The 27,719-nt window shown below is 42.6% G+C and overlaps 1 protein-coding gene across 1 annotated transcript; it reads right to left on the bottom strand.

Moving 5' to 3' along the window:
• PLCXD2 (phosphatidylinositol specific phospholipase C X domain containing 2) lies at positions 1–25,125 on the bottom strand. Its single transcript, XM_063393835.1, has 4 exons — positions 24,950–25,125; positions 9,481–9,941; positions 8,015–8,256; positions 1–5,735 (listed from the first exon to the last, which is right to left on the bottom strand). Exons 1-4 carry the CDS (start codon positions 25,065–25,067, stop codon positions 5,579–5,581), a joined length of 978 nt encoding a protein of 325 aa, XP_063249905.1. The 5' UTR covers positions 25,068–25,125; the 3' UTR covers positions 1–5,578.
• Between the last annotated feature and the right edge of the window lie 2,594 nt (positions 25,126–27,719).

Raw genomic sequence — 27,719 nt, 5'->3', positions numbered from 1 at the left:
AGTTGTACTTTTTATTTTCAGGATTAAAACCCCCAATATGATATAAAGCAGAAGAAACAGATGTAAACCCCAAATTTATCTGCAGTTCAGATGAGGCATCCTGGTTTCACAAACCTGAATCAGACAGGTGGGTAAAGCACACACTGCCAAAAGAAGACAAACTGCACAAAATAAATATTGAGAATTGGTAACTGCTCTTCACCTGGTCCCTTCCACAGTATTAAATAATAAAAAAAATACACCTGGAAAATACATTTGACATTGAGAAAAATCAAAGAACCATCTAAAGTATTTTTATATAGGATGTGCTGATCAACACTTCTTTCAAAATTAAGAATACACTGCAGTTCAATGTAGATGGTATGACAGATCTAACAAAGGGTAAGAGAAGTACTGTTTAAATGGACAACACACAATGCATAAATATTCAGAGATATCAAATATAAGCAGATTCAGCACACAGTTCAAAAGTTGAAATTCCTATTCTGGTCCCTACAATTAACAGTTTACTTGATAAGACTTGTAGAGAAATAACTATGCATACAGAAGTAAACACACTTCAACAGAAGAGTTGTATTGAATTAGTGGGACTGATTATTTTTAATGCAAAATAGAGACTGATTTAACAACCTAAACCAAAGAGCTGATTACCATTAAAGGTGTCACTAAGTAAATCACCATACTCTTACACAGTTAGTCCTACATACATGTCCTTAGCGTAAAATTTATTTGCTGTTCACCATATGCTCTGGCTCTTCTACCCATCTGTTGAGCTAAAAACCAAAGCTGGAATAAGAATTTGTTAAAGGAAAAGAAAATCTTATTTTTCATCGCCAAAAGGACTGCATTTAGACCTGATCTATACTTAAATTACTTTTGGAGTCAGTTCTGTTCCCCACATTAGACAATTTCTCTGTGCTTTAACAAGCATTGAAAATCTGCCTTAAGTTTTGTCCCAAACAGTGGTCCTCTGACCAAAAAATCTGCTTATTAGGGATTGGTAACTATGTGTTCAAGTCAAGACGAAAGTCTTACAAAAACAGCATATGGATGTCATATTAAATACTGCACATTCAAGTAAACCTCAAGACCCACATGCTCAGTCAGACTTCCATAGGCAACCCAATTCTAAATCAAAATAATCATGTCCTCTTATCCATCTATCTATTTAAGTCCTAAACTCTGGTCAGCCAAATGATGCATCAATGAACTCTGACACGTGAGACAGGTATGCAAAGAAAGTATTTCCAAAGGTTTTGTCAGATGAAAATAGATGAGCACCTTGGCAGAAGCCCTTCTCCTGTTGGAGCCAAAATCCCTGCTCAAAAGTGTTTTTCAACCTTAGAGTACAGGTACTTTTTAAACTCCAGCATTCACTTAAGTCAGTACCAACAACAGCAAAACCCAGCATGTGTTAGGAGCAAAGACTCCATTTCCCTATTCTTTCCTCCAAAGAGGCTGTTTAATAGAATATGGGCCTTTTTGCAGTCAGCATTTCTACTCTGAATCATAGAATTGTTAAGGTTGGACAAAGCCTCCAAGACCAGAAATTCCATCACTGCTGTTTTCTTTACACTATATCCTCAAGTGCCATATCCATTTTGGAACACTTCCAGAGATGGTGACTCTACCATTTCCCTATGCAGTTCAGCATATAATGACAGTAGTCCCCAAGTAAAAGCCAACAGATTGTCATTTTGCAAAATCTAGTACTAACTCCTTTTTTTGTTTTCACCTACAGGACTTACTAAGGTGCTTGTAGGTGCTCCATAACAAATATCTACTACTTCCCATCAGGGATACACAGAGAGGTCTAAGTGCATGACTTAGTATCACTTATACTTATCATATAAGCATATATCCCATATACATATCTCATATATAAGATATATGATATATCTATATACTTATATGTACTTACAAGTATCACTTATACACAATCACACGAAGTGCCTCAAATATGCCCTTAAATTGCACATAGCAGCAATCAGTGTGAACAGAGGAATGCCACCAGTGTGCTTGGCATTCAGGGACTGCACACTGAGAAACAACACTCATAAAACAGTGTATAACCAACCTGAATCTGTAATAACAAACCATATGTGTAATTATTCAAAAATACACAGTTTAAGTACTTTGCCTCAAGCAGCTGCTTGTTTTCTGGCTTCTCCTCCCCCTGCACCTACAAAATGGTCAAGAGGTCAGAACAATTCTTCTGGGGAGGTTTTCTTCCCAGTCTGTTCAAAAGTGAACTCTGCTACTTTGGGGATAACAAGCAAGACTAAACCCACTGTATTCACCAGATGTGCCAAAGATTCACCAGAAGAACCCTGCCTTCTCCTGTGCTCATACCCATCTTTATTCTCCTCAAGCTCACACGTCCTGACCTTGCAGGCTGTTATTTGCTGATCTCAGGGGCCAGACTTGGCCAAGCGCCTCAATGTGAGCTGCAGCACTGTCACTGACCCACCAGACCTGCTCCACTCTGCTGCCCAGAACTGGGCTAAGCACTGCCACACCTTCCATGTGGGCACTGGATGCAAACCACTGCCCTGCTTCCTTGATCCTCCCTTCCTGCCCAGCTCACCTTTTAATTTTGTTATGCTGGAAAATAGAGTCCACAGCCCAAAGTCCAAGCCTAGATGAGCTCCATTTCGCAAAGCATGAGGAAGTCTGGATATGTTTGGGTGTTGAGTAAGCAAGATAAGCCCATTATATGGATAGCTTTTCTCTGTGTAACAGAATAGATGAAAGGTAGTTCATATTGCTTAGGCTGGTTTCGGACAGCCCTAGGACCAATTCTAAACACCAGCATGAATGCTGCCCAGAGCAGCCAAAGGAGATGTCACGTCACAGACAAGTGTTACCTGCCAATTGCCCAACTCACCATTTAAGACTCTGAGGTTCCTCACATTGAAGCACACCACCAAGCACTGCTCTGAAATGACACACAAGTCTCTTCTGACAGGCTAAACTTACAGAAATGTTTTCCCCCCCCATATACTTAACCATTAATAGTAAATCTATTTTCCATTTCTTTTCCCTCTGTTAACACTCTTAACATCCAGCATGTTTTAAGAGGCATGAACTAACAGCAAATACATTAGAGAAATTTCTGAGTTTGCATTTAAAAATGTCTAACCAAAGGCCTGAGCCCATCCCATCTCTATTCAAATAAATACAGCAGAAGGACTAATAGCAGTCATCACTGTGCATACACAATACAAATATTAGTTAAGCCAAATAAATCTCTTTTGAGGCAGATATACATATATAGATATACAGTACAAAATATATTAAGGGTCAAATCCAAACATCATACTCACTTCACCTTGATTTGTCTTCCGGTTCTGCAGGGAACCTTGCAAAGGTATTATTTCTGCCTTGCTGGCATTTAAGTCAAGTTACAGAATCACAGAATATTCTGTGTTGGAAGGAACCCATAGGGGTCATGAATCCAGCTCTTAAATGAATGGCCTATGCAGGGATCAAACCCACAACCTTGGTGTTAACACCCAAATGAGCTCTGAGCACCAAGATAGTTGGTGAAACCAAATCCACATGGAGTTTCAGCTGGGGGCATGAGTAAAGTAGTAGTAAAACTACTACTAAACATAAAACTCAGCAAAGGAAAATCCAGGTATTTTAAATAAAATTGCAGACTGAACAGAACTGTTCAAAACAGGTTCTGACGGTTTCATCAACAAGAAAATAAAACCAAATCCAATAAAAACCTTCAGCTGTGGTTTTAAAAGGAAATATTAAACAAGAAATTTTAACATAGTTCCCAAACCTTGATTTTTATGACGTGTCCTCTGTCACTGAGACTCAAGTGGAAAGGATAAAGACCGTGAGTGACAGGCACTTCCCCCACCCTCAACTCCCTTTGAGAAACGATTCAGTTAAAAAATTCAAGGAACTCTAATGAAAGCCATGCAAACAACAGGTAAATCAGATTACAGTCTGCTCCGAACTCGGACAAGGTTCACATGGAAGGTTTGTAAACATTTCTCCTGAGTTATGACAAGCAAACAAAAAGGTTCGGATTTTTCACAGCTGTCAGACCATGATGGAAGATACAACAAAATAAATAGTAATAAATAAATAAATAATAAATATGGAGATGAATTTTTCCTTTGAATGCATATAAAGATGATCCATTCTATAATAAATAAGCTTAGAGATAAATAAAAACTCATAATCAGTAAATAATTAGTGCACCAATAGTTGCTTCAGAAGATGACTGAGCAGAGAAGTATCTGCTAATCAGTCCCTTTTGTGCTTTTTAATAAAAATAAACAATGAATATAAATTAGACCACAGGATACTATCAGCTAGTAAATTAAGTGCTGATAAGTACCAACATGTGATTGCATTGGCTCAAGCATACATGGTCACATTTCATTGTGAATCAGCACAAAAGTAAGTAGGACTAAAGAAAGAAGCAGTACTAACACCCACCTGTGCTTCTGTGATTATTGCTTACTCTGTCACAAGCAGGTGAAGGCTGGAGAAATTTCTCCCCTAATAGGTGTGGTTCTCTGTGTACAAGCACAGCTTTCAGGTCTGACTGCAGAATTCACTATCCCATCACAAATCACAGTGATCCAATATTTGGGCTTTGAGCAGTCCCTGTCAGCTCCAGTTCTCTGAATAACAAGCAAGCCCTCACTTGGCCCACCTCCTTCCAGAGAAGGGCTGCCTGGGTAAGAGACTTTCCCCAAAGAAAATCTGATGGATTAAAAAACTCCAAGTGACGAACAGATAAAAAAGAAAGGTTATGCTGTTTCCTAAATGTCCCAGCAATTCAGGAAAATTAATGTTTCCCATATGTCCCAGGAAACAGGAATTAAGATTTGAGTTAAAATCCTCAAAATTTGAAGACTGAAGTATTCTCCAAATTGATCTCAAAAGAAACATTTAAACACTGTTGCAATTGATGTATTAAAGTAATAAAGTAAAACAAGGAGGCTGAGAAGAAAGCTTGTGCCAAGCCTTCACCTCTCAGGCCCAAAGGACAGTTTGGATATTTAACGCAGTGTTAACAGCTGCCCCCTGAACAACAGCAGTATTGTCCCTTCGAGTAAGTCAGAGGTAGTGTCTAAAACAGCACAACGAAGAGAGCAGCAGCCTCCAGCTGAGCCCAGCTATGCCAGAGGTGGCCTGGCCAGCCTGGTCACGCTGCCATGGGAGCAGCAGCAATCCCTGGATGAGCCCTGGCCATAGGAAGCAGGCAGGATGCACACGCAGGGCGCTGGGAGTGCAGAGATGTGCACCACTATGGGGTACATCTGCTCCAGAGGCCAGCCCCTGTTGGCAGCAGATGTGTGCACAGCTCAGCCAAACAGAGCACGCACAGACAGACAGACAGAGCAGCACTCACACAGCACTTGGCTCACTCAGGTCCACACAACTCCAGGAGAAGGGACCTGGCTGTATGTGATGTTTAACCACGTTTCCTCTAGGAAACTTTTTTCCATAAAGAGAGATTACAGTAGGTTTCACTTGCCAAGTAAAACATTTAGTATAGTTCAAAGATGTCCACTAAGGAGCACAAGTGGGACACAGCAATCAGGATTTAAGTTGCAGATTCATCCTCTTCCAAAAGGAGGTCATTCAGTGCAATAACTGAAGCAGCAAAGTCAACCAGCTCCACAAAGTCTGATGTAATTATGTTAACACCCATAACACCAGGCTTCTGTTCTTTCACCCAATTCAAAATCATGGGCAAATTCCTAAAGAAATTGAAATAAAGACAATTAAACACTTTAAAGAGGCACTTTTCTATACATACTCTACTCATTTCAAAGACAGCATGCTGTTTACAAAATATATTATCTCATACTTGTGATCAGGGCCTGTCACTCTAAATGCAACTTGCTGATGTGATGAATGCTTAACACAGCACTACAATTTTCTCCACCGTTGTTTTCACCCAAGCACACGTTAAGGCAAATGCTCAATTTCACAGCAGACCAGTGTAACACTGCAAGGCTATACCTGGCCCAAGATATTCCCATGCCCTTCTCTGCCTCAGGGTGGGCAGGAAAAAAGTTGTTGGAGGCAGGGCATTGCATTTCTCCCAAAGTCTCTCCAGCCTTCAGACCCACCCAGAGTAACAGGGTCAGGGAAACCAAACCCAGAATGAAGCTGCCAGCTCCACAGGGGTTGAACATCCATCACTATAACTGGATAAAGGAGAGGTGTGTCAGGAACTGAGTTAAATTGAGTTACAAATTCTACCATGGGGAGAAATTTCAAGTAATTCCTTGAACACAGTGCAAGTCAGAAGTCTGCACCATCTTTGTTGCACTCTAACATGAAACACCATTATTTTCAGCAGTTATACACAAATGGCTAAACATGTTAGCATTATTTAGATTAGTGCTGTAACATGTATACATTATTTGAGAAGATGGTAGGCTAGCAAATTAGCTAACAGGATGATGAAGAGAAAAATACAAACCCCCCAAAATTAATAACACTCCACTCCTACTGCATCAGGACAATAAAAAAACCCAAACTTATCAAGAACTATGAATGAAGGCATAATTACTGCTAGGGGACACACTAGACTCCAGCCAGCTAAGTGTGACTTGTTGCAAGTCTCGTTTAGCAAGAGCTTGAGAACACTTAAATATTCAAATTCAGGGCAAAATTTCCATACAAGAAGGCAGGCACCTACAGAAAACCGCAAAGACAGATTTGCATATCAGCTAGCTTGTGCAAACGCACACAAGTAATCACGCTTATGCAAACAGCAGCACCTATTTGCAACTTGCGGTTTAGCTGCAAACAAGGGGTAAGCATGAGGGAAAGGGATGCACTGAAGGCAGGCGTCCCACTAGCAGTGGTTTAGAGCACAGATCCGAGCCAGGAGACCCTCGAAACAGAGTTGCTCGCCCATTCCACGAAACGCAGCGATCCTTTGGCAGCCTTGTCCCAGGAATTCCGCCCGGCCTTGGCGCTGGCGGGCCCGCAGCGCCCCCTGGTGCCGAGCGCGGCCCCCACACCGAACCCCAACAGCGGCGGGGTCTAACCAGGACTGGTCAAATTAACGCCCCGAAACGGGAACGGGAAGGAAATCCCGAGATTTACACCTGACCTGCGGTCTTCTTATTCACTGAATCGCTGAATGGCCGGGGCTGGAAAGGACCTTAAACACCATCGCATTCCGACAGCCCTCGCCGTTTGCAGGGACACCCTGTGCTAGACCAGGTGGGTCAGAGCCCGACCCAACGCGGCCTCGAACACTTGCAGGGAATGGGGCGGCCACAAGTTCCCACCTCTCACAGTAAAGAATTTCTTCCTAATATCCGAGAGGACTTTTACAGTTCTGGTAATTTTTAGAAAATGGGCTACAAGATGATAATTCCATAAAATAAATCATACAGAACTACCCCGGGCATGCTGTTCATGCTATTAAAAATCACTGGCACTCTGTGCTAATCAAAGCAAAATCCTATTACAGTGACCTTACTCATAGGAAAATCAATTGCACAATGGTCAGTGGTATTAAAAAAAGTCAAATGGTGAATCTAAGTTTTGGAAAACCTCCCCCCCGCCCCCTAAAAGGTAAAATATTGCCCTAGGTCATACATCTCTGGCAATTAGTGCAATTACTGAGACACTTGTATGGACAAATACAAAACTAAGTCCAGAAATGAGCAACTTTCCTCTGTGGAACAAGCTTTTTTCACCCCCCTAAATTCAACTTCAGCCAGTTTGGAATGAATTATTGCTTTGAAGCCACACATTCGTCCTACATTTTACACAGTCATATCACATTCAGAAAAAGTTCCAATTACCAGGAAACACATATATACCCTGTTATCTATGATTTGCACTTTATTTTTAATGATTGCAAATACCTCTCATGAACAACAGCACTGAGCAAAACCGCATGCTTTCAGCAAGCCCAAGCAAACATTGCCTGGTCTCTTGCTTGCTCAGTGCCTCTTTCAACACCAGATGTGTTAAGTAAAGAACTGAGAAAGTCAAGACAAGTCCTTACCGATGAACAAGCGTGTTCTTCAGACCGCTAACGAGATGCCGCGCAATCGTTTTCACTCGCGGTGTGAGAATTGCCTGAGATACATGGAAAGTCCCGTAGCGACTTCGTTCCTCAAGTGTGGTCTCCAGGAACTGTAGCAGCTTGTGCACGTTAGTTGTATTAGCCCACGGCGCTGGCATTTTATTACCTGGCCACAGGAAGGGATATTCCTGATACAATGGGTGGTGGTAAAAGATGAGAACCTAACAGAACAAAAAAAGAAAACCATACCAAAATAATAATAAAAAACCCTCCAAAACAAACAAAAACCCCCCTAAAAATTCACAGTTACTATATTTTTACTTGAATATGCTGCTGGATTAGTTTATGGTCATACAGTAATGTTGCAACTAGCATAGTGGTGAAGATCCAAGCAAAAAGAAGTTGCTCTTGAGTCATGAGTGTCAGTATATCTGTTGCACTACTGCCAAAGGAGAGGGAGATAATTTTGTTCAGCTTTGAGAACAGGATTGCTTTAGGCTTTACAGGTCATCAGTTTAAAATGATAAAGTTGTTCTGCCATTTAAAGAGCTCAGCTTAAATACATTGCAACTTCTTACTGCCAGAAAATATTATATGTGAACTTGAAATTCAGGACTTTAGCAGTCTTGCCATCTTCTGAATACCTCCTGCTTAGAGGGTAAAGCGTGCTGGGCTGATTGGCACATGACTGGCATACTGGCATCATGCTCACACTTGCTGCATGAGAAACCAAAGCCAGTCCTGCTGTCAGCAAAACCCTCAAATCCAAAGTTAATATTTTATACCTTGTGAGGTGCTTCTCTGCAGCACAAAGAGGCAATGCTTTTTACTACCACCCACATTTACACGAGATCCATCTTGAACCCTGGCACTGACAGCACCGGTTCAGAACGCTTCCTCAAAGCTTCATTTCCAGTTTAACAATTACGAGCTGCCACTGAAACCCTTTTCTGTTGTGAGTTCTTTTGTACCCATGGGAGCAGTTACCACAGAGAAGAGGCACTGACCTCACCTCTGCAGATCTGGATGGCTGCAAAGGAAGTAAGAAATTCAGTTCCTACCTTAGTCATGCTAAAGTTTATATGCTTCCCTGGCAAGACAGACAACAGTGAATCAAATCCTCACCAACACAAGTCTGAACCACCTGCTCTTTTAGAAGAGAAAACCCTTTGTGAGGAGCACAAGGCTCCATGGACACTATAATTGAATTATTTAACAAATGTACTTGGGAGCAGGACAGACTGGCCACACCATGAGTGTGGGGATGCATAGCTGAATGAAAACTCAGGGAAACATGCACACTACATAGAGGAGGCCCAGTGGGCTTTAAGTTGACCATCAGCAGCATCCTTGGTCCAATACCTGTGAGTGGGAGCCACACCCAGCTTGTCTCTTTAAAATCTCAACATTTTGGATTTGAAAAACATTAAACGTCCTTTCCCTACCTGGTGTTTCTTCTCCCACATGTACAGTAATGTCACATATTCTACACATTCAACACAACAAAGTTTGGATTCAAATGCTGAGTGGATCCTGTTGATCAAGAAGTGGTGATGGCTGTCATCCATGGCATAGAAATGATTGAAATCCAAGAAGATTACTTCCTTGGGGTGCTGCTCAAGAAAACTATTCATCTCCTTTAGCCCATCCCATACTTTGATGCCAAACAAGCCATGTATGAAGTAAATCTCTTGTCCTATTTCCCCAGGTTTGGAAGATACACGAAGATCAAAGTAGCGGATGCCACCTTCCAACTGCTCTTTGAAAGTCAAATTTTGAGTCACTGACCATTTCTTTATGATCTTTCTAACCAAGGAAATTCTGGCTAAACGTTTGATGGCTCTTGCTTGGTCTGGTCCCACAGGAGATTTCTCATCAACCCAGTAGCTGAAAGAATCATGTGATCCTAGGAAAAAAAAAAAAACCAAGAAAAATTAATTTTAGAAAAAGTGATTCTCCCCAAACACATATCCCCAAGTGCCCTGAAAACTGTATGTATGGCAGGGGTGCAGAGGCATTATGCTCACGTGTGAGTCTTTCAGACTATCCTTTACACCTGACAGTACAACAACAGTTAAGCACAAGGTTCTCAGTTTGAACTGGTTTCTTGGACGAGCTCCCAATTTCAGTGCTCTCTGAACACCACAACACAAACATTTGTGGTAAAGGGAAACTTCCTTCTAACCTTCCTTCATTCCTTCCTTTACAAACTACAAATCAACCCCCACAGCTTTCCAGAGCCTGGTATACATGACTTACCTAGGATGAGACTTAGATTCATTTTAAGAATCTATGACTTTATTTCTGGTAAATCCAGCTGTAACCTTATACACCAAACATCTTGGAATAGGTATCTTCACTCAGGTAATGGACTGAGGCGTCTGCACTTGCCTGACCAGCACATCTCACCTTAGCCCCGAGATGGCAGATAAATGATCAGTAGTTTGGACAGTGGGCAATGCCTGGCTGGACTTAGAGGTGAACAGCTGAACACACCACCAGTTACAGTGTGGACAGATACCAAGCTAATGTTAAACAAGTTCATGAACATGTCTTTTACCTGGCATGCTTTTGAGTGACCAAAGGCATGGTGAACAGAAAATTCATCAAAAAAAATCAACTAACAATCAAAATCACCAGTCCCTACCAAAATAATGCACATCCAAAAAACCTCCTGTAACACAATCTATACCTCAGCAGACAAACTGCATCTCCAATATAAAATTTTTGCTTATTAGAAGAACCTCCAATTGAAAATTCAGTAGTAAAGAAAAAAATCTGAGCAGTAACATGTCGGAGTCTAGAACATCCCTCTGGCCACCCTGGAGGGTTTGGAGACTAGACAGGGGCGTCTGTGATCTGTACAAGGGGCTCAGCCAGCTTCACACAGAGCCCAGGAGGACACTGCCTCTGATCCCTGGCCATGGGAGTGGATGCCCACATTGTATGAAGAATCACAAGCTGAGAAAATTCAAAATAAGTAGTATTTAGTTTATCATAGAATGTAAATGTAGAATCTAGGATTCTCAGTATATGGGGTTGAAGAGGCAAGATGGAGGAATTGGGGAGTGGCCCCTGTGCTCCTTGTTCTTGCTCTCATCCCCCATTTTCTGCTGAGTTGTATTACAAGGACTGGTTTAGAGTAGAAATGACATGTTACCATAGGTAGTAGGCATTGGTAAAATTTTGTAAATAAAAAGTACGTTTTGGACAGTGGTTGGGTCAGGGGTACCGTACATAAGGTGTGGGGCTCTCTGATCCGCCCAGTCCGCCGCGTGTCCTGCTCTGCTGGAGATGCCTCACAGAGCTGAGAAAGAACTAAGATAAGGTACCCTGCCAGGGAGGCCTGGCAGAGCTGAAAAAGAACTGAGATAATGAAGAATAAACAACCTTGGAAATGTGCACTGGCAGACTCAGCTTGTCGTCTCTACCTCTGGTGTGAAACACTTAGGGCAAAGAGAAGACTAAAAACCTTATTACCTCTGGGAACAGCAACCCAGAGGAAACTCCCAGGGAACAGCAACCCTGGGGGAAAACCTTAGTACCTTGGGGAACAGCAACCCCAAGGAGAATCTCAGGGAAAATTAACCTTGAGAGTAACAGAATTCCAAAATAAAAATTTCAGAGTCAATGAACTATTCCTACCTTAGCCAGGTCAGTAACAGAATAAAGAGTGAAAAAGCAGTGTATCTTGGTCTGCACTGTACCAGAACAGCAAAAAGCAAAGACTGGCAGAAGCTAAGCCACAGCAGACTGGGGTTTACCAGGGATTTCTAATCATTTCCACCAGGCACGAGCACTCTAGCCAAGAAGCTGCAGCTGCTCCAGGCTCACCTTCCTTGTGAAGCTCCAGCCAGCAAAAACACTTTTAGAAGCTCTAACAGACCTTGCTACCCTTTGTCTTAAGGACAGAAGACAGTTTGCCCATTAAGCCAAATCCCACCAGCTACCCATTTGTTGAAATGCAGAGAAAGCATTTTCACCAAGCAGCTCATTTTCCAGCTGCCACCGGCTACAGTGACCAGGCACCATGCTGCTGGCACCTGTGTTTTACATTCCTGCATGCTTGTCCCTGCTTCTAGGACTACGCTTTTCCCGAATTTCCTCCTCTACCGCAGTCTGCAACTCTTTAAAATCCTTATTTGTCATAAGGTGACTCAAGGTAACTCAAACTCAAGGTAATAGTTGAAGCATTCACAGCCTCCTTTATCCAAACCTTTTATTTGTGTACCGGTGCTCACTTCAACACTGATGCATTTCCTGTGATGCAAGATCAGAGCTACAAACAAGATTATGATCTCAATTGGATTATCTTGTCGGCATTTTTAATCCAGAGAAAAGAACAGACTGTGCATAAACGAAACATCACTTCTCGATAACCTTAAATGCACTCTGTTTCCATGGATTTCAACTAGCTTACAACTAGGGAACAGGTGGTGTGAAGGTTAGTTTTCGAGTTTTACAAATGAACACTAAAACTAATCCTGCCCAACTCTCCAAGAATTCTTCACAGCATTTGTAAAAGTGGTTCTCTGTTATCGCTTTCCATTCAGTCTTCTAGACAGAAGTGAGAGGTCCCAAAGATGTCAGCTTAAGCAGCTTTTTAGTACCTGTCCCAGTAAACTACATCACAAAGCGGCTGTCAGTTGTGGAGCGACACCTAGATTATTTCCCCCATCTCCAAACATGCAAGCCCAAGCAAAATCCAGGAGCAAACATCTAGTGAAGACATTTCAGAAGCCATATGATGCTTCAAACTGTACTTTACAGATATTTGAGCTTTATCTACTCCCTGTACAGCAGAATGAGTCATTCCAGCTTTTACAATATTTGTTAAGTAGACTTTAATCACAAGGGGCTTGCCTTCTACCTTGGAATTAGTCACTCTGCACAAAGAAATCTTTCATTTGGCTGTGTTTTTTGTTCTTTTTTTCCTATTTCTTAATTCTATCAATTTTTATTTTTTCTTCTGTTTAGGTCACTGTAAAGACAGTTTAACATTGTATAATAATGACATAAGAAATATTTTCATTTTACCTAAGACAGTGCAGCATCCTTGAGACCTATAGGAGTCACTCACACCATTATGCTCCCTCAGACTGATAAATCTGACTTACGATGGAATGACAATTTTATCTGACCATTAATATATTGTTGTCACCTCAGAACTGCCTAAATAAATATGAACCAAAAAATCAACTCATTTTCCTAATTCTGATCATTCACTTTAGAGATACAAAAGTCTTTCCTTTGCAGTTTGTCACTTACAAGGTACTTTTAAGGATACAAAGAGCAAATTTTCTCCTGGCACTATCACAAACCAAATTCTATTTCTAGCCTAGCACTAGAAAGCAATATCAAAAATAACCAAACAAAAACAAGTCAGCACATTGCAACTTTTTCAACACATAGTTTAAAAACTGCACTCCTTAACAGCAAACTGAACTATGTGTGACATGCTTCTATAGTTAGAGAAGATCCTATTAACTCCTGCCCCATGGCTCCGCTAAAAGCTTAGGAAATGGAGCTTCCCTCCTACATCAAAGTCAACATGTATACCTAGATATAACCAAGCAGAACATGAGTTGGAGCATTTGCAAAACATATCCTCCTTTTCACTGCTGGTAGTACATCACCTTCTAAGGAGGGTTGGGAGAATCACCAGTTCTGCCAATCATTCTATGATCAATACTGAGGCTGGAAAGACAGCAGAAGTTCAATTGGGTCTTTAGTGATCATTTAAAATGGCCAGTTGCCAATATCTAGGCCAAACCTGCATCCACAATGTTTTGACTCTAGTAAGAGTAAAAAAACCCAAACTGAAACCCTGCAGCAACAGCACTGGATACGTGTGGGGCTGTGGGGCAACAGCAAGGTACAGACCCACATCATCCACCAGGTCCTTCTTTAATTTAAGAGCACTGTGATACACTACCAGCTCAGGCACTGCCTTTAATGTAGCTTAGCTGCAATGTTAAGTACATGCTAAGCCGATCGCATCGTGATGTCAAAATAATCCCTGCTCTCCTTCGCTCTATCCCCAAGATAAAAAGTCATGCCATTCCTTGCTATGGCAGGAGCCAAGCTGGTTGCTGATACATGTGATACAGCATGATTTCTTTTTGAAAAAGCATAACCTAAACCAACCCAAATCTGTAAAACATCAAAGGCAAAGGGCAGAGCCTACACCCCAAGAATGGAGGAGACCAGCCCCATTTTGTCAGGAGCTCAGTGCAGGAGCTGCTCAGCAGATTCTCAGTTCATGTCTAACACAGGGATGTGTGAAGGTACCTGGGCATTGCCCAGTGACAGCAGCAAGGCTGGCAGTTCCTGGACAGAACAAGAACCACAAAACTCTCATAGCAACATACACTGTAAAGTCTTTTCCATGTGCAAAAAATCCCTCACCATCTGTTATTCCTCACCACACAAGTAACGTGTATTGCCTCAAATTATGCTGAATACTTTTCTTGGGGAAAAAAAACAACCTCAAGAATTATTGAAGCAAGACATTTCACATGATAATTGTGGTAAACGCTAATCACTCGTTTTTTTAAATTTATGAATATTTAATAAAGAATAAAAATTGGTTACAAAAATATTAATACAATAATAAAAGTTTAAAAAAAGTTTTCAGAGACAGGACAAATAATGAGACAACAAGAGCAAAGAAGGTAGCCCGGGCTTTTGTCCCCCCTCCCTCCCAGACAAAGGCTAGGAAGGAGAAGGGCCACGAACAAAGAGAAGTCTTCTTTTTTAAGCCTTCAGTTTATGACTATTCATATCTTACGTAAAACGAGTAATTTTCAGCTGTTTCTTGTCACAAAAGTTTTCTGTTAATTAAAAGAACGCATGAGAGCATACGTCCTTGAGAAAGTTAGGTTCTGTGGATAAGAGGCCATAAATTCTTCTTCACTAGAAGGTTTAGGGGCCTCTGTAAGGTTTAGGGGCCTCTGTGAATGTTATCTCTGTGCTGAGGAATTTTTCTTCTTGAGCAAAAAAATATAACACACATACACAGCTTCTATTGTACTATAACTTATTGTTAATTACAAAACTACATTCACTACATTATTCTAATGTTAATATAGTATAACTTTTCTATCTATCAGATTACATATAGTAAATATCTGCGTAGAGCCACATATACAATATGCCTTTTTCACAATAATTAACAACTTAAATACAAATAACACCCTATTCAGTAAAGCTATTCCTTAAATCTGTTGATTGTGGACAAAGCAACTAACAAAACTAGGTATTTATAACCTTCATCTCAGCCACTGAGAAGTCAAAAGGCAGAGAAAAGCCAAGACACTTTGTCTTCATTGTCCTTTAGGTAAGGAGAGGTCAGAATCTCAGCCTGAACCACCTCAAAAGCATGTTCCTGCACATGCAGGACACGGACTTGCTGCAGACTAGACCGGATTAGCATTCAGACTGCAAACCTTACTGAGCTGCTCTAGTGTCACGGCATCAGTCTGGTGCTCAGCCCTTCCCAAAACCAAGGCAGGCACAGGAAATACAACAAAGAGGTGATGATTTGCCAATTGCTTCCAACTAGGTGAAGATGTGCAGCATGAAGTAGCAAGCATGAAATTTAACCATGAAAGAGACTGCACATTCAAAGACAAAAATTAGGCGACTGCTAATCAGCTGGCAGCTTTAATTCAGTTTCACTTCTTTCATCTGACAAAGACTGGCAGCTTCAAGGAAAGAAGTCACATGCCATCAAATGCCCAGATATTTAACTATTACAGGCTGTGTTATAGTTGGAATAATATTATATAGGTATCCTCCAGTATCCTCCAGATGCCAGACTTAAAATGATGTATAGACCTCTTAATTTTATCTCAGTAATTGCAACTGTGGATTAAATTTCATTTGTATTATTAAACATATTTTTTTTCTGCTTATACTAATTCCTCAAGTTAACTGTATGTTAAACAGCTCACTCTTCAATTCCATTTATATGTTAAATAGATTGTATTTCACTGTTCAGGATGACTTTTTGTTGAATCCTTTGTGCTAACTGTTAGAAAGCAGCCTTTTACCATCACATCTGCAGTAAAATCTAACTTCCCAGTGTGTTGATTTGTCATGCTACTTACTCATAATAGTCAAAGTAACCTGTGGAGCTGAAACAAATGAACAAACTCATCAACAGAATGTTATCAAGCCTCCAATGTCAACAAATACCAGCTATAGCTCTTCACTCTCATGACCAGTGACAGGACTCGAGAAAACAGCACAAAGCTGAGTCGGGAGGCTTACACTGGATCCTGGGAAAACGTTCTCACCCATATGGTGGCTGAACACTGGAATAGGGAAGTGGTCACAATACCAAGGCTGTCCAAGGAGTGTTTGGACAACGCTCTCAGGCACAGGGTGTGACTCTTGGGGGTGTCCTGTGCAGGGCCAGCAGTTGGACTTGATCCTGTGGGTCCCTTTCAACTCAGCATGTTCTCTGATTCTCTGTAATTTGGTACTATCTTTTGTTTTCACATAATACTTCCTGCAAACACAGTTGCAGCAGAGGGACAGGGATTAGCATCATGGCACCAACTCCTTGTAAATTTACCTTCATGGAACATTAAACATATGACCATACAGCATTGCAAAACAGAGATCTTCCAACATAGAACATTACTTATGCACTGCCAATCGCTCAAAAACACGACAAAAATGAACGGGTTTTTGGATACAAGCACATCTCCTAGCATATTGCAAACCTCCCTAGTTTCAAGGCTGTGGCCCAGTCAGAAGCAGCAGCTCAAGACATTTTCTGCAAACATCTGGCCAACCAAGAAGCCATACATGAAAGCACAAGGGCAGATGAGTGTGCTGTCAGTAAGCTTAAATAGATCTGAATAAGTTGGACTGATCTTCGCATGAATAGAATACTAACAGGACAAAAATTGCAAGAAACAAACGTTTAACATAACATGAATCTAAGAAGCAAGGTCAAAAAAACATACCTGTCCCTTAAAAGCCTTACACGGTCACTTGTGACCAAAGAGTCACCCCAGCTGTAGGGACACTAAACTTCTTAGCACAAGCTTTGCTCACTAGACAAAGCACATTCCCCACACATTACAAACCACTGCTCATGACAGCACAGCAGGCACTACAGAGCCAAGGTGGGCAGAAGAACAGTAATCAAGTTCCAAAAACATGGGATGTAAGTGCTAGAGAGTCAAGGCTATCCAACTAATGTTCTTTTAAACCAGATGTCCTGTGTGTGTGCCAAAACTGAAGGAAAAAACCAGGATAAACAAAAGTGGCTCTCGAAGTCTAGAAGACCTCAGGATTCAGGTCATAATCCAGATTTTCTTATCAGAAGATTAACATCTTAAAAGTTCATCACTAATGAACAGCAAATCAAACAGTTCATACTAATTTGTCCAGCAAAAGGAGACAAGGCAGAAATAAGAAACATCATCAATAATTACCAATTATCTAAAACTATAGAGATGAGTATATTTTAAGAAACCTACAAGAATCCTTTAGATATTCTTAATGTAGTCCCCATTAAGAAAAGACAAATCCTAGTACAGACCAAATCCTCTTAGGAAAACTCCCTCTCTTATCCAAGAACTACCCTGATTTCCCCCACTGCCCCTTTCAGGCAGTGCAATGGGATGCAAGAGCTTAAGGACAACCTAAAACTGTCAGACACAATATCACAGAGTAGTTTGCTTTTCTTTCCAGCCAGGAGAAATCCTTTTGGCACTGGTTGGAGTTATTGTCATTGAAGTTTAAGGTCATTTAGCAATGATTTCCCATTTATCAACAATCTCAGCTGTCTGCAATACGAATGCAAGAAAGACATAGCACATCTTTACCGTTTCAAAGCCTGACTGGATCCACATACTCAAAAAGGAAAAAAACCCCTTGAGCTTAGAGTCCTAAACTCCTCTTTTGTGACCACTCATAACTGAGAGGACCAAGGGTTCATTCTCTTCTGAAAAGGCTCCAGAAAAATTTTGATTACATGGTACATTTCCCTCTTTTAGCATCTCTGCTGGAAAAGCAGGCAAACTTTCACAACATGAAAGGAGAGCAACAACCATTTATATCAACATTATGACTAGATTTCTTCATTTGAGGTAAAACTTTGGCCTGTTGTGAACTCATTTACCATTTACATCTCTCCTCAGAGATCAGTGAACAGTCAAGTTGAAGACACTCTACCAGATTCATTTACCAGACACACTTAAGTCCCTCTCTAGGTTACAGATTTTAAGAAGTAACAGGAAGAAAATTTTTCCAGATTAAAAAAACAAAAAACCAAAAACCAAAACCCAAAACCCCAAAAACAAACAAACCCAAAAACAAAAAAAAAAACCCAAAAAAACCCACCAAAAAACCAAAAAAACAAAACAAAAAACCCCAAAAACAAAAAAACCCAAAAACCAGACAAAAAACCAAAAACAAACAAAACCAACCAACCAACAACAAAAAAACCCAAAAAACCCAAAAACAAAACAAAAAAACAAAAAACCACCTTTGTATATAGTCTGAAGAAAAATTTTGTGGCATTTCAAGAGTATTTTGGTTTCAGCTAAACAGATGACAGAAGTTTTTTAAAAAGAGAAGCCCTAAGACTGGCTTTTCAGGGGAACTCCTGCACAGAACCTGTGTCTGCCAGACCAGGTCCTCACCGAGGAACATACAGAAGGAATACTTGGCTACCTAGGAATAGTGAAACAACTTCCATCAAATGTTCTTATCGGTGTAACAGTCCAGATAATTTAACAGACTCTCTAAAAATATTTGAGAGTTGCTGTTAAAATCAAATAGCCTACCGATGTAATTAAATAATTTTAATAATTTAATGTCTTTTCAGAAAATTCTGCATTTACAAATCATACACAACATCACTATACTTATGCAGATACTTTCTTCTAGTGGTTACCACCTGATTCATTGGTAGATGCGAACTAAATTGAGAAGGAAAATAAAGCTTGGTCTATCAGAACATAAGCCTTGTATTTCTTCTGTTTGAGCTCCAGCCCAACAGACCGCCAGTTCAGCTGATTCAATGAGCCTTTTAATTAGAACTCCAAAGGAATACTGTTTGGGAGGAGGCTGCATCCTCAAGGTCACCACCATTCCTCTCAGCACTCACGTCCACAGCCCACACCAGCCCATGAACAAACAAGAAAACCACAGCATTAGGAAGTTCAGCAGCTCACGTCAGGGTCATGCAAAGAGAAAACCCACCCAATCCAGTCACAGCCTAGTGGCCAGCTCTCAACTGGACAGCGCTGCTGCTGCTGCTTTTCAGAACCATTTTGGTTCTGCCTGCCCAGCTCCAAGTCAAGCAGCTCATGGGAATTTTGGGGAACAGCTGCACTGCCAGAACAGCAGAGTTGTCCAGTGGGTGGGAAGATGGCATCCTGTACAGAAAATGCTCAGGGCCTCACTACCTCCAGGTGTTCCTCATGAACCTGGCACATTAGGACAGTCACAGTACCCCACCAACTCAGTCACAGCAGGTTATCAACACACACAACACCCCTCCATGCCTTCTGTGCCCCCATTAAGCTGAACCATGGGTTTGGCCAGCAGGGCTGCTCCTTATTAAGAATGCCTAAAAGCTGTATTTGTAAAGGTTTGTTTTCCAGGGATGATGACTTCACACTACTTTGATCATTGAAATCACATCAGGAGGCTCCTTACTGAGGCTTACTTGTCAGAGAAGGGCAGAAACAGTGGCACACTGTACTGTGGCAAGTTTTGGTCTGGTCATACTGACACTACCATGAACAAACAATGGGAAATTATTATACTAAAAGTTGGCTAGAAAGTCAAGAGTGTATGTGTCATAGGGGGGAATTAGGCAGCTTGACTATGCTATAGTTTAGAGCAGCACAGATTTACTATTCTGGAAGAGCAAGGGCACATCTCTCCTTGGGGATCAGTGAACAGTCAGGTTGAAGTCACTTTCCCAACTGTTTTCAGTCTCCAATATGGTCATGTTCTGGCCATATTCGGGTCAATATGATTTTTTCTGTTAAAAAAAAAGTGTTTCTGGAACTGTAAATCCCATTTTTTTTCTGTCAGCTCTGGCTATTTACAACCCGGCATCCTACAGGAAACTCCTCAGCAGTTGTCCGATGCTGGCAATAATGGCTCCACATTCCAAACGCTCTGCATGACTTAGGAATGAGATTCTGGCCAGCCTTCCACATGCCTTCTGAGGAAGCAAGAACACACCACCTGGGATCACTGGAAGAGGACAGAGCAGGCCCTGTACACCACCAGAAGCCACAGCTGGAAAGCTGTGCCACCTCTCCCTGGAAAGGCAGCCTGCCCAGCCTGCCTGTTCCACGGCAGCAGAGCACTCTGCTGAATGTGACACTTGGCTCTAAGTGTACCAGTGGCTGAAAAACTGACTTCTGGTGGCAAAAGCTTCCTGTTTCAAATCAGCCTTAGATAGACCAAGTTTTATCTACAACATAAGCATCTTTACTTCAAAATTTAAAAAAAGAAATCTTACACTCTAGGAGAAAACAATTGGTGAAAGTTTTTTTTTTAGTAATACATTTCAAAGTGCTCAAGTAAAACATTTTACTTTTCCCCAATTTTCCATCTTTTAGTTCTCTTCTTTAGTGACTCTATCAATCAACTTATCTCAGACTCTAATTAATTGTTCCCCAACTAAGCTTAGTTTTTACTAATGGCCTTTGTTTCAGCCAAACTATGTGAAAGAAAACAATCACCCATTTATTCTACACACAGCCATTCCACCTGTTGTTCTTTCCTGTCCACATCTGCAGCACCATGACACATCAGGTTAACCTTTGTGTTCTCTCAGGACACCCACACAGTCCAGCACCCACCCTGGGGCTTGCCCAACTCCGTGAGCTGCTGTTGCAAGCAGCTTTGCTGACAAGAACCACTTCTCAAAATAAAAAAAATCCCTCTAAATCATCATTGCTATAAAAGCCTTCCCACCAGGTGGCCTGGGGAACACACTCATTTGTATTTGGAAGGGGAGAGAAGGAAAGGCAGGGGACAGAAGAGGCTTTTGATTGCCTTACTTTATTTACAAAAGGGCACCCATAACTCTTCTGGGTGCTCCTGCAAGCAGCAGTGGATCCCTAGCTAAGCCATTAGATGTTTTCTCTGGAAGACAAAGAAAGAAAACAGCATGGAAAAACTCACAGCTAGCTCTCCTGGGCAGAACTGGGAACCAGTCAAGGGATACAGATTGATTCAGAACTCCAAGTATACCTGTTACATCATGGCTCTTACATATTTAAAGCTGTAATAGTCCAGACAGGATTAAGTAAATGCATTATTACCAAGACCCAAAGGAAAACACAACTGCCTGCTCTTCTCCTTATGACATTCCTCCAGCACCTTGGAGGCTGGACTACCGAAACATTCAATAAACAAACACTGATAGCTGGCAGTGAACATTTGCTAGACTGCCTTGCTGTCTCCAGCCAAAAGCCATGAGCTTATCATGACCTAACACAGAGATTAAGACAGAAAGTGTTTCACCTGTTCTAATACAACTATTCATGTAAAAGTTTGATGAAACAGGAAAATGGTGCCATCCCTTCAGATACAGAGACTTCAGACTCTAGCACCAAGGTAATTAAGATACTCGCCTTTCTAAAAATTTCTGCAGCAGTTCAAATGAAATGCTACAAACTGGACGTACCATGGTGCTATCAACTATCAGGATGCAAGTACAAGCAAGGAACAGCTAGGGTCTCCAGCTAATTCTTTAAATAGCTGATTTATTTTAAAAGCTGATCAGTGATAGCATTCCAGATTTTTGTGTTCCATTTCTACATGGAGAAATAAGAAAAGTAGAAGATGCAGATGAAAAGATGACCAAGGAAAGTAGTAAGTATCACAGTTGTGATTTCATAAAATTCTTTATTGTAAACCAACTTGAGATTAAACATGCACTATGTAATACCCTGCCAAGGGTCACATCCGCAATCAAAATGTTTAAGGGTTCATTTTTAAATCCACATCCAAAGAGGATTACTGGAATATAATTAGGAGAAAACCCTCTAGACTTCACACAAGGTCACCACTTGTTGAGGGTGGTTATTTTTGTTGACTATACTGCATATTTGTATAGTTGATGACATTTATTTGATATTTTTCATTGTAAAAGATCCCTCCTCTAATGACATTGCACATGAAACCTCATCTCTTTTCTTTGCATACGACTATATTGGTTTAGCATTCTGGCCAGAGTTTTCCCCAACAGAAGTAACAGAAAAACCCAAATGTGGGAACTGATCACACACAAGATTTGGAGAAGGACATAAACTTTTTCAAAGCCACTCTTCATTTTGAGCAGAGTTAAATAATCTTGTAAACACCCCATAAACCTCATGAACACCTATCTTCAACATTATTTACTTGCTATCAGTTTATTTGCTGTCTAATTAATGCCTGAGGAAAGAATGACCTTCTCTACCATCAGGTAAGGTGTTTCACACCATTATTTAATAGCTCATGGAATCATAGAATAATGTAGCTTTAAAAGGACCCCAGAAGTCACAGCTATCTTTTCTAAAGCCAGTGAAAGCAAGCAGCTTCAAAAGCAAAAGGTTTGCAACAAATGAAGCAGCAGAACCCTGTGAAGACATCTTGGGCAATATACGAGGGAGTTTCCCATTCACAGTAGTACATAATAAATTAAATCTAAGAAGTTTCTTTCGTGTATAGAGTCTCAATTCTTTCAATTTAAAGAGCTCCACGAGACCATCATTTTGGTATTTTCTTAAAAAAAAGGTAAAATTTTATTCTTTAAATGCAAATTTTCAAAGTGCTGGAAGTATAAAACAACAACAGTTTCATGATTTTGAGTGTTGATTTATTTCAAGTTAAAAGAAGTTTTAAGGTTTTTTCCACTCCTGAAGCCCTATCTCTGTTCCTATGTACAGAGGACTGTGGGGAGGAAACAAACAAACTCCCCAAATCAAAACCAATTGAGTCCATCATTCCAGAGGAGAAAACAAATGTATCTCAAGATGGAAAAAGCAGGCCACTCCTGTCATAAGCACACACAGGGATTATACACGGCAAAAACCACTTCTCATTCAACCTTTCACCTCTCTTTTGAAGGTAACACTGGTCTCCATTGCTGTTCAGCAATCTGCAAACACTCCTCAACTGCAACCTGTATTGCACACTGCTAGGAACATCCCCCTGGCTCTCAAAAAGGTTGCTCTGTCAAGAACAATACCAAAACCCCACTTCAGCAAAATAATCCTTGGACTAAAGTAATAGTAATACAAAATGACAAAAATCTACTCAAAACATCTTCTGCCTGTTTGCAGGTTGCATGAGGTATATACGGGAAAGTGGTGGGGAGATACATCAGCCTTGATCACAAATAAACACGTACTGCAAGCATTTTAAAAAAAAAATGCCCATTTTAAAAGCACCAAGGCATTACTGAAACAACCACTCATTTACTTGGTTTCTCTGCTGCAATACTAGTTGCATGACGTTTGTAAGTGACAACAGCATTGCACCTAACACAATCTAAATCACAACATTTTGCATGGTTTCACAGTCTTTAAGTGGCTACAATAACAATAAGTTGATGTAGTAGTTCACTAAAACAGAGAAGCCTTTTTTGCCAGAAGTTTCAAAGTCTCCTGGCATTTGAATTTTATATGAATACTGAATTTCCTTTCTGTCTTGCTTCCCTGTCCAATAGAACAAGGTCACATAAAATGTTTTTCTACTGTTAGGATAGGAAAGGGAACCATTTTTGACTGAAACCTGGCATTTCAACTCTTCTGATTCAGGTAACACAGCAGTCAGTGCACAGGAGGTGCACAGCCCTTTCTCTATATGCTTCACACGCATTTGGTCACGTAAAGAAGCAGCTGTTCTCTTTGACACAAAAAGTTACTCTGTTTCTAGGAAAGTATCCCTGAATGTCTGCTATATAGAATCAGAATCAATTAGATTGGAAAACACCGCTGAGATCAGAGTCCAACCTCAGCCCTAACACCACCTTGCCAGCTGGACCGTGGCACTGAGTGCTACATCCAGGTTCTCCCTAAAGACCTCCAGGGACAGTGACTCCACCACCTCCCTGGGCAGGCCCATCCAATGTCCTATCACCCTTTCTGTGAAGAAACTCCTCCTAATGCCCGTCCTGAACCTCCCCAGACACAGTTTGAGACTGTATGTATGCTACAAACCATATCCAAAGTGCTGGTGACAAGCTAAAGCACTCAAATGAAAGCCAAGCCTGTCGCAGAGTGCAACATCCAGCATCAGAAGGAGCCACAGTAACCACCCCTAAAATCTTCCCTATTGACATTTGCAAGGAAGAGCATCTTTTGCCCTCTGCAGATGGAAAATCAGCCTAAGTAAATCTCAGGTTTGTTGTTGTTGTCATCATTGATGTTGTTGTTGTCATCATTTATAAGTTTATCTGTCTGTCTGTAAACAAGGCTATAAAAGACATATCATATAATGGGTCTGGGTTGAGAGGTATCCTGAAGATCACACAGTTCCAGGCCCTCCGACGCGGGCAGGAACACTTTTCAGCAGAGCAGGTTGCTCTGAGCCGCGTCTCGGCAGACTTTCCATTTAACAAACCTAGGTGAACGCAACCGAGCCTCTTCCCTGCCCGGCTTCAGCCTTACTGAAAGTACTGCAAGGGAGGGCCGCCAGCGGTCACAGCTACATTTTCTACGGGCAGCGAAAGCAGCAGGTCAGTGGTTAGCATCTCACAGCGGTATTTAGGGATTAAGCCCTCCATTCTGTGCTGCGCTGGACAGGGCTCCTCTCAGCCCCAGCACCTGCCCCAGACACTTTATTACGGGGAACGCGACGCCGCGGCCCTGGCGACTCCCCCACCACCGCCGCCCGGGCAGCCCGGGCCCCGCGCACCCCGTCCCGCCGCCCTACCCGGGATGGCGAGGTTGGAGAGCGGCAGGGAGCGCAGCGCAGGCGGCAGGGAGCCCATCCAGTCGGCGTTGCTGTCGGCCATGGCCCCCACGGCGCGGCCCCGCCGGCGCTCCCGCATGGAGGGCGGGCGGCTCGGCCGGGCCGGCACGGCCGGGGCAGCGCCGGCACCCGCCGCCCTTATGTAACCGGCGTGACATCACGGGGCACGGAGGCTCGCCATTGGCCGGCTCCCCGCGCCCCGCCCCCGCCCCGCGCCCCGGCGCGGTCGGTGGGCTGGGACTGCGGCATCCACGGGATCCCAGCAGCCCTGGGATCCCAGCACCCCCGGAATGGCAGCAGCCCCGGGATCCCAGCACCCCCGGAATGCCAGCAGCCCTGGGATCCCAGCACCCCCGGAATGCCAGCAGCCCTGGGATCCCAGCACCCCTGGGATCCCAGCACCCCCGGAATGCCAGCAGCCCTGGGATCCCAGCACCCCTGGGATCCCAGCACCCCCGGAATGCCAGCAGCCCTGGGATCCCAGCACCCATGGAATGCCAGCACCCCCGGAATGCCAGCACCCCTGGGATCCCAGCACCCCCGGAATGCCAGCAGCCCTGGGATCCCAGCACCCCCGGAATGCCAGCAGCCCTGGGATCCCAGCACTCCTGGAATGCCAGCAGCCCTGGGATCCCAGCACTCCTGGAATGCCAGCAGCCCTGGGATCCCAGCACTCCTGGAATGCCAGCAGCCCTGGGATCCCAGCACCCCTGGGATCCCAGCACCCCCGGAATGCCAGCAGCCCTGGGATCCCAGCACTCCTGGAATGCCAGCACCCCGGGAATGCCAGCACCCCTGGGATCCCAGCAGCCCTGGGATCCCAGCAGCCCCGGAATGGCAGCGGGATGGGGCGGCCGCGGCGGCCCCGCCCTGCTCTAGCCGCTCGGGGCACATGGCACACAGCTGCGTCCAGGGGGGAGACTCCACACCCTGTGTGCACAGTCTGTTCTAGTGCCCGGTCACTGCACGGGAAAGAAGTTCTTGCTCATGTTCCGGTGACATTCCTGGGAGTCAGGTTGTGCCCGTGGCCTCTTGTCCCGTTGCTGGGCGCCACCGAGCAGAGCCTGGCTCCGTCCTGTCGCCACCTCCCTTCAGACACCGATGGACACTGACGGGGCCCCTCTCGGGCTTCTCCAGACCGAGCAGGCCCGGCCCCCTCGGCCGTTCCACACCACAGACACCAGTGCCCTGGAATTTACCCATTCCCTTTACCACAGCCTTACCAGAGAAGCCACCCCCGACACAGAGTGCCAGCACCTCGGCTTTATGATGCTGCCTGGTGAGTTCAGTGTATTATCTGGAGAGATTTACGCACTGTGCCTGGCAAGAGCCAGCCGCAGAAGGCTTAAGGAGCAAGATAGCACAGGCTCAATCCCCCAGCACCTGCTCTTCCACAGTTCCCTTTCCCGACAGTCTCACACATGACCTTCCACTGCATTTGGTTGGTGGGGAAAGAATTTTCTCCAAAATAATTTCTGGATTTGCCGTGACACACAAAATTGATCCTCTAAGATACATATTTCCTCCCTTGCGCTATTATGTGTCCTTGAAGGATAATGCTTTGCATTAACTGCTCCTTACAAATATATACAAACATACTATTTCCAAACTCTTCCCATAGGATATAGAGATGACCAAGTATATAACACTGAAACCTACTCCATCATATGTTAGAGAAAAAAAAAAAACCAACCTCACAAAGATAATTCTGAAAGATAATTTTTCCCTGTCAAATTACTAAAGGCTGAATACAAAATACCAAAGATATGTATTTTGGAAGTCCTCTGTTTTGTCTGTAGGGAAGTATTTTTTAATTAAGCAGGTATTTTTCATTTGGTATATTAGAGTTTGCACATTATTCACAGAATGCTTTAACTGATATACAGTGAAACTGCTGGTTGAACTGTATATTTAAAGTATATCTGAACTTAATATATTTGTAAATACACATTAACTATATATTTTCATAGAATACAACCACAATCTATCTCCTTCCATAAGTCAGCACTTTCCTTCTCAAGGAAGCCAACAAAGACATTTTGCTTTTAGATCTTTGATACTGAAGAATCTCAAACCTAGTGTAATTTGCATTATAAATTTTCACAAGGCACTCCTGACCCTCACACTTGAGGAAGAACATTGAGGGTAGGTTTGGCATGCATTCCATTGTCCTGCAGCCCTGCTCTCCCTTCCCATTAAGACCCACACTTGCCCTGATGTAGGAGACAGCAGGGTATGCTCTTCAAAGCCATATGTATGAGATCATGAACATTTTCTCTTCTAAATAAATTTTTATCTTCAGCTAAGAGACATGTTATGTTATGTTGTGTTGTGTTATGTTATGTTATAGCTCCAAACAGTCCCTACCCCTGCAAGTTTATCTCCTTTAAATATCTGTTCTACTGTACATTATTCACTCTCTCATGCTCCCTTTGCAGCTTGTGGCTGTCCAGGAAAAGAGCACTTGTGAACACCTTGAATGCAGCTGGCAGCCACGGCTGTGCCAAGTGTAGCTTTCCAGGACGAGAAAGCTTTGCAGTCCAGGGGTGGCCACCTCACAGAGGTTGGTATGATCCTAGGGTCCTCTTTGTGCCTTTGGGCAGGGAAACTAAACACTGAACCAAAACTGTTAAAGCTGACTGCTGGCACAGCACTGCTGGGTGTCCTTGCCAGGTACCGTCCTGCATTTCCTATCTGTCAAAGGACATAAAGCTGGGGTGTGTATGACAGG

This window comes from Prinia subflava, chromosome 3, assembly GCF_021018805.1.
Source record: "Prinia subflava isolate CZ2003 ecotype Zambia chromosome 3, Cam_Psub_1.2, whole genome shotgun sequence".
Classification (NCBI taxonomy): domain Eukaryota; kingdom Metazoa; phylum Chordata; class Aves; order Passeriformes; family Cisticolidae; genus Prinia; species Prinia subflava.
Note: the sequence above shows the minus strand (reverse complement) of the source record. Positions and strands in the feature narration are given on the sequence as shown.